The sequence below is a fragment of the Augochlora pura genome, chromosome 1 (assembly GCF_028453695.1).
Source record: "Augochlora pura isolate Apur16 chromosome 1, APUR_v2.2.1, whole genome shotgun sequence".
Lineage (NCBI taxonomy): Eukaryota > Metazoa > Arthropoda > Insecta > Hymenoptera > Halictidae > Augochlora > Augochlora pura.
The window spans coordinates 2,845,343-2,858,711 of record NC_135772.1 but is presented as its reverse complement, the minus strand read 5'-3'; the positions used below and the strand labels follow the sequence as shown (position 1 = coordinate 2,858,711).

Here is a 13,369-nt window from a genome sequence, read left to right as displayed (position 1 = left end):
GATAATTTTTACAGTAACAGAGTTTGCATTTAAAAAAATGTTAAGGTTATGGCATGGTAGTTTGTTTCACAAGAATTAATTATATATAAGCACAATATCTACTTTGTTATGTAAAATTGTTCTACCACGTCCCAAAATAATTTTTATGATAATTAAAAAATATGGTTGCTTTTAAGAAATTTTTAAGGTTATGTCATCGTAGTTTGAATCGCAAGAATTAAATATATAAACATAAAATGCACTTTCTTATGTAAAATTGTTTTACCACGTTCTAAAATAATTTTTATAGTAACAAAGTTTGCATTTAAGGGATTTTTAAGGTTATGTTATAATAGTTTAAATTATAAGATTTAATTACAGAAGCGTAAAATATACCTTGTTATATAAAATTGATATAGTAGGAGGCAAGGGAATTATTTTAGATTTATAGTTAAAATTCTTTCAAGTTTGAAGGGTTAATCTTTATGGTTTAAAAATATTGTAAAAAAGCAAGGGGGTGGAAAAATTATTGCTATTTTGTGGCTTAATGTATTTACTTATTTTAAGAGTAACAAATTCTAACCGTTTTAAAGCATGAATATTACAATATAAAAAGCTTTTCCGAATATTCGAATTTATAATTTCGATTATATAGAGGCATTGGAGGGGATACGAGATTATTATGTCGCGAGAACATCAGCGCAGATGTTCCTCCTTCAACACCTGATCCTCCAAGGAAATCCATACTGTGTGTTCCCTTGCCTACTATTCCGTTCACTAACATTTTAGCGCTGCAGAGGAACCTTAACATTTTACCAACACATATCAACATGGTTAAATAATCGATGCTAGACCTTTTATATTTATAATTATTAATATTATACGGATGCTTTCTATCATTGAAATATAAAATAAAGTGAAGAATAAAAGAAGAAATATTCGAGCAAGAATTTATGATAAAAAGCTGGAAAATCCTGTGCACACTGTACCTATATTTAATCTCGTTCCTTCTATAATTTATTAATATACCAGTAAGTATTAACGATAGTTATTTATTGAAAAATAATCGGTGAAATATGTATATATCATATGCACACAGTATATATATATTTAATCTTGTTCTTTTTATAATTTATTAATGTACCAGTACATTTTAACTAAAATTAATTTACTGGGAAATAATCGTTGCAACGCGTATGTATCATATACACAATGTGACGAGATCATTTGTTGTCTATTATTTTTAATTATTAATTTCCTGTGTGCATTTTTATGAAGACGTATTTTATTGAAGTTATTTATGGAGATTTTACTTCTAAAATTTTATTATTACTGTTATATATATTACTATTATTATTATTATTGTTATATATATTAGTATTATTATATTATTATTACATTATCATTATTATACTATTATTCCCATAAAGGGGAATATAGCAATGTCTTCCACCCTGCAAACAAAAGCGAATAACTCAAAAAGAAATTGCACAAGAAATTTGTACCCTTTCTACCCTTCACTACAAATAATAATAATATAAAACAACGCTCCTCATATTTTACCCCATTGAATCTACAATTCGACCATTAGAAAATAAACATCGTCTCTATCACGTCGCGAGAACACCATAAAAAAATAACACAAAAGGAAACATTGCTATCAACTTGGAGCTAAAAAGGGGTTGCTTTTATGCTCGAATATTACAATTGCTCAAATTGTTCGGACAAATTGCAATAGATGCGTCAAAGGGTGGACAACTGAGTGATCAAGGTTGCGTAATGTGTCCATAGCGGATGAAGAGAACAGTGGTCACGTGTCGCTGATTATAGTCCTATACCGGTAAACCAGCCACAGACCGCATTCAAATCGACTGCCACCTGATTAATGTTTTCTGGTGGTTCCAAGTGTCATGAGATAGTTCACGGTTCGTTATTTTAACCCCAGCCCTCTCAACACCCTTTCCTACTCTTCGCGTGGCACGCGGCTACGGCGTGCCACCGTCTATGGGGGATGATTTCCATCATCTTGATTCGAAGGAAATATATGTCGATAAATTGAAACTCTTTGCTGACTAGTTCTTGATTGGATTTATAATTTATAGAGGCTGGATAAATTATTTACTAGAAAAGATTTTTTTATTGGAATGTGTGGTAGTTGTGAGTATAGTTAGCTTAAATATTGTATAGTGTTTTAGATCTATGTATGAGTCAATAAATAATATAGTAAGATATAGTGAGATAAGTTTTATGTAGATATACTAATGTAAAAGATAATAATATAAATTTATAGTAGATTATGAATTATAAGAGATTATAAATTGTAATAATAATAATGATAATAGTATTAATTTCCTATTTCCTTATAATAGTATTAATAACGACAATAATCGTTTAAATTTATGAAATATGGAATTTCTAATTCGAGTCTAATAATTTGGCCAACCCCTATATTTAATTAAATATAATATGACATTTTACAGTAGAGAATTTGGCTCGAAAAAATCAAGAAATAATTGCTAATTTTGTGTATCGTCTAGACAAAAATATTCTACAAATTTAAATAATATAAAAATATACATCTAGTGTGGCGAGAAATATTTCAAATAATTCAAGTATTTAAAAGCATTTATTCGAAGGCAAATGCATTTACCATAGCTATACCTTGTTCGAAATAAGAATTATGCAGTCATTAATCTTCTAAAAATTGCAATTTATTAATCACTAAGAAGAACATTCTTAAAGACATTTTTAAAATTGAGAATTTTTGTTTTCTCCTACAAGATTTATTTTTTATCAACGATGCAAAGTATGCATCTACCTTATATGCTGCAGTTTGATTTAGTTCACCAGTTGACCGTTCAATAGAGATAGAGTTCGCTATCGTATTGCAGTATTTTCTGCAGCGTTGGTAATTCAGAACAATAGACAGAAAACTGCATTGAATGCACATTGTTTGCAAGAAGCAAATATGTATTCTGTATATTTGATTTCTACTAACAGTGCGAAATATTATTTGGAGGCAACAGGGGTGGCTAATTATGGCTGCAACACTTCGATTTTAGTAGATAATAATACCAAAATTTACGACCATAATTATTGTTAGAATTTTCTACCACATTATCTGAAATTATTCAGTTATAATGGTTATATTATTTAATTAATTGGTCTTGTTTAAAATGCGACTTTGTCTGGTTTATTGTTCTTAGGGTTGCGTAAAAATTCTGCTTTCATAAATGAGAGATCCTAGTTCAATTATTCCAAATTTGTATACTGTATTAATTATTTATATTGTATTTCAAGCAATGATTTAATTTCCAGTTCGTTATACTTATAGAAACTTATGGAGACTTCTGAGATACCTAGTAGATAAAAAAACATAGATATTATACAAAATGAGATGATTTTTACTAAAAATTAATTCTATAAATTTTCTTTACACTTTAAAATAAAACAGTCGAAGGAACATCACTTTTTAACTTTTCAATCACGTCAATCAGTTGCTATTCTTCAAATCAATATTTTAGCCATTTTCAAGTCAATTAATTCCCCTAACATCCCAACAAAATTTAGATCACTTGGCCTAATTACAAAAAAGTTATTCTGCTTTAACAAGTGTACGAATAACATTGTACACCGACTGTATTATAGTTTTTGACCAGACAAGCAATAGTAATCTCGAAATCATCAAGAAATATTGATGATTAAAAATATTTTTATTACAGACATAATAAAACGCTATAATAATAATGATAATAATAATAATAATAATAATAATAATCGTTAAATATTTTGCCTACCTTTTACTAAATTTATTACGAAAAATCTCGTACTTATACAAAAGACATCGTCGTTACAATTTAATCGTTTCAAAAAGTGCAGATTGAAAAGAAAAGATCTATTCAATTTGTCCAAAAACTACGGACGTCGCTTTAATGAGCATAGTAATTGGCACAATTACTCAATACGCTGGCGCGTGTAGCAGTCATCGTGTTAATCAAGATCGCGAGAGTGTACTCATTAGTGCATCATTCCATACGCGGCCGTCGCAGCGTGCAGCTCAAAGGACTTCGCCGGTTACAACGGAATAATTTACAGATTAATTACACCGCCAATCATTCAAAATTGATACGGGATCACCGTTGACGCATCCGTGCCACTTACTAAACCTTATTACCGGTTACACGATATGATCGACCAATGACGATCCACTCGATGCGAAGTCCTTTTGATGTCGCATCGATCGCAGCGCGGCCGCTTATTAGCGCACAGTCGGCGCGCTTTCTGATAATTTTGATGCTAACTGTACTACTTTGAACGCGTTAACCCTTTGCATTCGTACCTGGTTCAAGCAAAAAGGAAAATATATCTTTGGATACAAAATTTAATTATGCATCTATTATTGCATAATTAATGCAACTGTGATTGCATCACTATTATTTTTTTAAACAAATTTTTAAATTATTTTTGTTTAATAAAGGTGCAGCCTACATAGGTCGTCATAGTAATTCATAGCAGCGCCTCAAAGTCGCTATTCGCGTGCAAAGGGTTAATTTTCTCAAACTCTGGTATTAAAAATGTCATATTAAAAAATACTAATTGCTTATCGAAGCAATTAAAAATGTCGTGTAAAAACACGTGTCTCGAAATGTTCATCTTATTAAATGATTAAAATCCTCGGAGATAGTCATGTCGCAGGTGCAACGCAGACGCGTTGTGTTCTACTCCTTTGCTGCACGAACTACGCAAGATCCTGTAATATAAATCGTGTCTCTATGTTAATTGTTGTAACAAATTGCAATGATATAGTAATGCAGAAACACTTACTAACGTTTCACTACACGCTCGAATATATTTGTGGATTAGGGTTCTCATCGTATGGACGTCATCATCATGAAATAAGACACGGTGCACCTGACCAGCTGGAAGAACGAGATCTAATGAGTTTGCGCGTCGAACGCGTCGACTATTAACCCTTTGCACTCCAGGTCACTTTAACCCTTTGTGGTCGAGTGGCGACCCTAAGGCGCCACTAAAAATGGTCATGACACGTTTCAAAATCATTTTTATCATATTTGTGTTATAAAATAGCTATTTTAACCAGCTGAATTTCCATTTTATGTTTATTCCATTTTATATAATTTAGTACAATTTATGAATACGAAATTGAGTCTAGTGAATTACAAAACTATTTTTAACAATCTTTTAAATAGAAGGGTCTTCTTTATATCTTATCTTTTTCGTCATTTTGTTTTAATGTCAAAATTATTTTGGAAATGATATAACGATTTTCATTGGCGCCTCGGCGACAAAGGGTTATAACCCTTTGCACTCGAATAGCGACTCAGAGACACCGCTAACATTTTCTCATAACATTCTAAAATAATTTTTATATTATCATAGACTGGATCTAAAAATACAATTGAAAGTGTAACAATATTCGCATAATTATTGCAATAATGAAATAAAATATTGCAATAGTCACACATAATTTCATATGCATAAAATGCATATTTTGTTATTCAGAATGGATTTCCATTTCGTTGTAAATCAAGAAAATTATTTTATATTTATTGTTAAAATAGCTTCGAGTGCAAAAAGGATTAATGACCAGAAGGAGTCGATTATTAATGACTAGAACGAGTTGATTATATTAATGACTGCACACGCACCCCCGAGAAACCCTCGATCGACGCGTTGTAAAATCCGTAAAAGTCGAACATCAGCGACTCGCTGCACTTTGTCATGATAATTAATAATTGTTTCTGAATGAAGACTGACGTATTATACCACGGGGTGGAATATCTGCAAAGACATATAGTGATTAGAGCGCATCGATTTTTATTAATTATATATATTTCGAGGGGAGAGTATAGTTAGCACGAAGCTATGCAAATCGTCAATGAGTCGGGTTAATATTTAAACATTTTTTAATCCTTTTACTTTTGGAGGAATTGTATAATTTTTTTAAAATTTTATTTTTTAGATAGTAGGGGGACTAGTTTATTAAGCAATGACTATAATGATTTTTTAAAATTTTGTTGTTAATATATAAGAATGAAAAAGAGAAGGGGGAAATAGGAAATTGCTTTTGACTTCTTTTATTCGAGTCTATAATATCTGTAATAAATTTATATCTATAGCATATATATCTATAGTATATATATCTATACTATATTTATCAATATATACATGTACAATATTTACGTGTACGTGGCTAAACCATTCGCATAGTCCAATAAATGTTGTATAATATAGTTCAGATAGAACATGTAAACTAATTCGGAAGTGCTAAAGAACGAGGCGAGCACCATTTCCCGTATATCGTGTGTCTCGCATATAGCGACAGATAGCTGAAAAATACACAGATTTCTAGATAATTGCGACAACGGCGCACATATAATATATAACACATATTATTCATATATAATAATACATAATAAAATATATACATATACAGTAGCGGACCAAAATTTAAGACGAGAAGGAAAAAAGAAAGGAATTATTAATATTTTATAAATAAAATAAGCTATCATGTTCTATCTTTAATTATAATCGTCTACTCATTTATTTAAACAGTTACAAAAACATTTATGTTCGGTTTTGAACTTATTAGTTAGAATATATAACGAAAAAGTAAATCTATGTTACATTTCCATTGACAAAAGTTTAAGACTACAAAATAATAGAAGAAAATAAACAGAAAAAAATGGTTTTTAATACAAATATTTAGTATTTCGTCCAAAATCCATTATTTTTTATAACCTCAGCACATCTTTTTGGCATTGAATCTATTAATTTTTCACATTTCTCTACTGTAATATTACAGTAAATGTTACAGTAGAGAAATATTGTCAATACTGTTGACTCAATAATGTTTACATTTAACACACGACCCTTCGAGAATTAGAAGGTCAAGCATTTGTCTTCACTATCCCAAAATAAGAAACTGATTGGAAAGATAGTACTTACATTACACGTGTATAATTGAAATTAAATTCGTCGTCTTAAATTTTTGACCGCTACTGTATATATATACATATATATATAATATATACCGTAATGAATGAAGGGACAGATCGACTTACACGGAAGAAATTCATACTCAAGGAGATGACAGCGAATACAAGGAGTACGGCGTACGAGAATTCGAGTTTGTTTTTCATTAGCATCATGAAACTTTAAAAGAACAAATGAAACAACGAGTGAACCATAATATAAAACGACTAAAAGTTGGAGATCTCTTTAAATCTGCTGAAAAGGCGAGTCACTCTACTATACAGTGTAGAAAGCTTCCATTTCTTATCGAAATGAAAGTATTTTTTTTTGCAAATTTTTGACAAATAAGAAATAAACGATTACTTGTAAACAAATGTTTTACTCGGATTTTAAAATGTTTAAGATTGTATGACGATATATTAGGGTGTCCCATAAGTTAATTTCGCTCTACACTATATATGACTCGATGATAGTAAGCCCGATGAAAATTTATTGTATTATACTGTTTTGTACTTTGATATAGCTTATGCTGTATTGTATATAACCTATTCCACTCTATTCTATATTATATTATATTATATTATATTCCACTCTATTCTGCTCTATTCTACTCTAGTCCACTCTAATTCACTATATTCCATTCTATTCAACTCTAGTCCACTCTATTATATTTTCTTCTACTTTGTTACACTCTATTCGACTCCATTATATTATTCCACTCTATTCTGCTCTATGCTACACTGTTATACTACTCTTTTCCAATCTATTCTACTCAATTCTGCTCTATTCAACCTTATCTTAATATATTCCACTCTATTCTGCTATTATAGTAGCTATCTCTGTTATAGTCTACTCTGTCTTACATTAAATTCCACTCTGTGCTATATTATATTCCCCTCTATACTATATTATTATATTCTACTCTATTTTACATTATATTCTACTCAATTATGCTCTATTCCACGCTATTCCACATAGCACTGAACTATTTTGGAAAATTGGCCTAATGCGGCAACTTAAAAAATAACAAAATATAATAAAGCAAAACAGTTCATATATAACAAAATAAATCAACCTGATATAACAAATGTCGTCTCTTAATTCCTCATCAAAGAAAAGGAAGAAACTCGCGGGACACCCTAGTAAAATAGTTCTATAGTTGCGACTGCCTTCGCACAGGCTCAAAAAGGGTTCTATCAGGTGACGTTTTAATTACAGTTCGCCCGTGAATAGAATATGATCACAGTGAATACTAACTCTTTCGCCTCGGTGTGGTAATTAACAGCTTTTGCTAAAAAGTTGCTTCTGTAAGTGTCCATAAGCTTTTGCGAAATATATGACGGGCCCGCGACGGTTCCTTTCTCGATATTGAAACTAAAAATCAGAAGGTGCCAGTGTTGACATGATTGCAATTAAATAATGTAAATTAAAGAGGCATACAATTGTTAAATAAGCAATTCGAAGTGCTCTACGCACATGCAGGTGCTTGGATTTTTTGAGACGTGCTTTTTCCTTTTTTTTTTAAAACTCATTCATTTAATGTTATATAATGTTATTTATTTATTTATATAATGTTAACTTAATGGAATTCTTTCAAATCTGTGGGCATTTCGCGACGAATTTATAAATGTATCTATTAACTGTCTATAAATTTTTAGATTAGAAGTGTCGAAACATTTATTTCCAATTATATTAATTTTTATAATCCATATATAATGTATATAAACCAATTTACATAAACTATACTATTTCTATTTGAGATGTGTTTAATGGCCTAGGTGTTAAAACATGCCAGTGGTCATCTAAAATATTTACAGTGTCTATTGTTTAACCTATCCTATTGTTAAACTATTGTTAAAAAAATTGTTAACAGTGCTTCGATTGCGACAGTGTCTAAAACAATTATCACCGTAGTTTTACCTGACGAGTTCATACAAGCTGATACTGTGCTGCAACCACATAATCATCAATGACTCCGTAGCCACGTATATAGTCGCAATTAAGAAGAACGTTATACATTGGTGAATTACTTCGTACAAGAAATACCTATCCTCGTCAATTAAATAATCCATCTCGATCGGGAAAACAAATGTCTCAGCTGTCTCAGGTTTTAATATGATTACGATGTAGGAAAAGATGCGGTATAGTATGAGGATTAGCGACGACGGATAAATAAATACTGTAACATATATATGATTATAGATTATGGTATGTGATGTACGATTATTGTTATGATATATTATTATGGTTATGATATATAATGCTATGTTTAAAATTATGATAATTATACTATACTATACTATACTATACTACACTATACTATACTATACTATACTATACTATACTATACTATACTATACTATACTATACTATACTATACTATACTATACTATACTATACTATACTATACTATACTATACTATACTATACTATACTATACTATACTATACTATACTATGCTATGCTATGCTATGCTATACCAAGTCATACTATGCTATGCTATACTATGCTATGCAATACTATGCTATACTTTGTTATGCTATGCTATAATAAGCCATACTATACTATACTATGCTATGCTATACCAAGCCATACTATGCTATGCTATACTATACCATGCTATACTTTGTTATGCTATGCTATAATAAGTCATACTTTGTTATGCTATGCTATAATAAGTCATACTTTGTTATGCTATGCTATAATAAGCCATACTATGCTATGATATGCTATACTATGCTATACTAATCCAAACTATGCTATGCTATGTCATTTTATGGTATGATATGTTATATTATATGTACTAATTATTTTATTTATCAATAAATGTTCCTCCAGGCTCCAATAAATTGCCAGGGGTTAATTACAAATACATCGCTTTTTGCAGGCACTAAATATTAAAAAATATGTAATAAATAAATAGTGTCGTAAATGCAGAGTAAAATAAAAATATTCGCAAAAAAAATGTAACAAAATAACTAAATATAAAATCGTGTAATATATGAATACAACAATGAATAGATAATTTTATATATAATAAGAATTAAATAGATAAGAAATACATAACAAAGATCATATATAAATAAGTAAGTACATTGATAAACGAACACGGTTATGATATATAAGAATAAATATAAAGAAAATATAAATAAATAAATAAATAGATAGATAGGTTGGCCATACATAGGTACTATACTATAGTATATTTCGTGATATACTGGCGTAACACGAATTGAAAGAAAATGTAAACGGGCACTTTTCTCTGCAATTGCTGTATTATATGGTATATTCTTACTCGCATAAATGGCTCCCTGTTGCTTGGCCAGAATGGCACGTTTCTCTAAAATCTCGAGCGTGTCTTTGTCCGACGTGGTCCACACGTCCTTTATGGAGTCCATTAGTTTCCTAATCTGCATTTTACAATCATCTTTACTTGTCGCGCCCGACACAGACGTTATCGCGAGTTAGAAACTGTAGTAAATGATTTCGGCACTCACTGCACTGGTCAGATACAAAAACGCGTTGAGCTTTACCACAGAACCGGAAACCATTATAACAACGGACAGGGACTGAAGCAATAGCGTCAGATCGAAATCTCTCGTTACCAATGGCGTAATCTGAAAGAACCAGATCGTCATTTTGCAGCTTCGTAGCAATTTAGCGTCGTCGCGTGATCTTTGCGTCGTCGCGTGACTTTTGCATCGTCGAATGACCTTTGCGTCGTTGATCCGACTCAGTCCTGATTCCTTCGAAAAAAACGAAAAGAAGGTGCCTTTGTATTAGTTTTAATTGTTTATTGCTATAGTAATAGATATTTGGAATATTCGATAAGATCTTTTGAAATTTCGGTTTTTAATTATGGTCGCTTTGGTATGTCAGGATTTTAGATTATTTGCTGAAAGTTATAGGAATTAGTTTATTATGGAATGTCTGTACCTGTGTGAACAAATGATTTATTGAATTATTATATGAAATTGTTAAATTTATTGATTTGGGAATTTTGTTTTCTTAATATGTGGTTGAATGTTTCATATTTCAGAAGCGTTGAAGAAAAACTACCCCCTTGAGAGACTATAATATTTGCTTGCTATAGGATGTTGTTTGTTACATGTTTCTGTTTTAATTGAAGCAATAGTTTTTGGATATTAGCTAATATATTATATTATAGTAGATATGACACGATATATTGCAATATAGTATCATATCATATTATAAAATAGTATTGTAATATAATATACTACAATACGGTTATAACACTATATATTATAATATAGTATTGTAAGATAATATATTATAATATAGTACTGTAATATAATACATTATAATATAGTACTGTATCATAATATATTATAATATAGTACTGTAACATAATATATTATAATATAATATTGTAACATAATATACTATAATATGGTGTTATAACGCAATACCTTATAATATAGTATTATAACATAATACATTATAATACAGTACTGTAACATAATATATTATAATATAGTATATAAAATATCAAAATGTAGTATATCAAAATATAGTATAATATAATCCCCAAAATTCACGAAGACTTCAGAAACCTGTGAAACCATTAAAAACATTAGAATAATAATTAAATAAAGAAGAAATGTATTCTCAAAAATAATTCATGACAATCTCCAAAATTGAACAATACAATTCAAGATATCTTTCGCTTTCAATGGGGTGGAGAATTTACCAAGTAATCCTGACAATGTAAATTAAAAATCAAAAGTAATAATATGGCAAATGTTATAGTCTCGATTTGACCGGCTGTACCTGTGCCGCCACCATAAGTATACAACAAATATTCACGAGGGTACCCCTGACTCGTCTAGAGGTGTCGCTAATGTACGGCCAGATTCCTAAAATCTTCATCAGGCCTCCACTGAACCTGTAATGTATATCACACGCAGACATCGCGAGCAACGGTTGAAACGTGACTGACTAAAGTTGCTGCACTCCAGGTATCGCCTTTCTTTTTTCACGGTACCCCCCTTTTCAGTAATACAACACTTTCTAGCACAATATAAAACAAATTCCCAGAAGCACGGAATCCATGACTGACGCGATCTACAATTATAAACTTACGTATTCATGGTTTTTTTTTTACGGAACAAAGACGTGTATAAGAGATCGATGTTACAACGCGTTAATGATACATGCCGCGGATATTACGGGGAATTACAGGGTTCTTACGGAACGTTAGGGGGGCGGAGACATCTTTTTGTAAACTTTCGTTTAGTTACCTCCGCGCTCCATTGTTTTATTCTCACGTTCTCCCCCAACGCGGCGGCGGTGGTGGTGTTGTGCCAAAGGGGTGGGAATCGATATTCCTCGAAAATAGTCAGTTTTCCTTAGCGCGGCATACATGGTCGCGCGGCAGGGAAGCTCGAGGTGCGAAGTAGTTCTCGTTGTGGCGATTCGCTTAGGCTGCGATCATGATAGCTGTAATGGGAAACGGTGTCGATTGAATTTGTTTTATATTTTAGGGAATTTGGGGTTGAATATTTTAGAGACTCGTCATTAAATATTTTAGTGACTCGAGACGAATATATTTAACGGCGACTGTCATTAATTTTCAGGATAATTTGTTCAATAATTATCCAAGAATAGCAATGTTGAATGACGTTATTTTATTGCTCAAATATTTTAGAGACTTGCGATTAAATATATTAGAGTCTCGAGGCGAATATATTTAATCATAACTGTATTAATTTTCAGGATAATTCGTTCAATGATGGTCCAAAAACAGCAACGACAAATACGTTGTTTTATTGCTTAAATATTTCAGAAACTTATCAATAAATATTTCAGAAACTCAAGATGAATATATTCAATGGCAACTGTTATTAATTTTCAGGATAATTCGTTTAATAATGATCCATAAACAGCAACGATAAAAGACGCTTTATTGCTTAAATATTTTAGAAGCTCGAAGAGAATATATTTAATCATTGCTGTATTAATTTTCAGAATAATTTGTACAATGGTGGTCCAAAAACAGTAATGTTGAAAGACGTTCTTTTATTGCTTTGCATAAAGCATAACACTATAAATAGAAGAAAAGGTATGATTTAATATCGACGTCTAACAATAATTAAAGAGCTTATTATTTTAAGCTTCTATAAATTTCTTCTTTTCAGATGATAGAGGAAGTTAAAATAAAATAATACGTTCTCGTTAACTTTTTTTAAATCTGAGCCTGTAAATTGATTCTATATCACTATAGTAGCAGTGATCTTATGGAAAATATAATTTTATATAATTTTACTGCATCAATAGTGGTGATTGAATGAACTGTAGTTCCTCTAATTGTCTTTCAGCTTTTATATAAGAATGTATAATTCTAGAAGAGATGATGCAATTATTTGAGCCTTGC

The 13,369-nt window shown here is 30.7% G+C and overlaps 1 protein-coding gene across 13 annotated transcripts; it reads right to left on the bottom strand.

Annotated features, from left to right (window-relative positions):
• Positions 1-2,429: 2,429 nt before the first annotated feature.
• On the bottom strand, positions 2,430-12,526 carry LOC144469442 (uncharacterized). Of its 13 annotated transcripts, none has more exons than XM_078179764.1 (11): positions 11,767-11,984; positions 10,473-10,721; positions 10,271-10,385; positions 9,006-9,154; positions 8,896-8,924; positions 8,233-8,349; positions 7,035-7,155; positions 6,184-6,329; positions 5,649-5,781; positions 4,804-4,913; positions 2,430-4,729 (listed from the first exon to the last, which is right to left on the bottom strand). In XM_078179764.1, exons 1-10 carry the CDS (start codon positions 11,905-11,907, stop codon positions 4,848-4,850), a joined length of 1,266 nt encoding a protein of 421 aa, XP_078035890.1. In that variant the 5' UTR covers positions 11,908-11,984; the 3' UTR covers positions 2,430-4,729; positions 4,804-4,847. The 13 variants fall into 13 exon arrangements, 11 of the variants coding, with proteins under 11 accessions (XP_078035890.1, XP_078035938.1, XP_078035900.1 ...); XM_078179812.1 differs by lacking the exon at positions 11,767-11,984 and adding an exon at positions 12,237-12,526 and having other exon boundaries at positions 2,433-4,729; positions 8,896-9,154; positions 10,473-10,592; positions 10,689-10,721; XM_078179774.1 differs by having other exon boundaries at positions 2,433-4,729; positions 8,896-9,154; positions 10,473-10,592; positions 10,689-10,721.
• Between the last annotated feature and the right edge of the window lie 843 nt (positions 12,527-13,369).

What these genes read in the sequence shown, in the direction of transcription:
- LOC144469442 (XM_078179717.1), bottom strand. Translation starts at nt 11,907, where the DNA reads ATGTCTGCGTGTGATATACATTACAGGTTCAGTGGAGGCCTGATGAAG. An exon ending in TACTTATGGTGGCGGCACAG is followed by an intron (nt 10,722 to 11,766) that starts GTACAGCCGGTC and finishes TTTTTTTCGAAG; the next exon opens with GAATCAGGACTGAGTCGGAT. An exon ending in ACAGGGAGCCATTTATGCGA is followed by an intron (nt 9,155 to 10,270) that starts GTAAGAATATAC and finishes TATATGTTACAG; the next exon opens with TATTTATTTATCCGTCGTCG.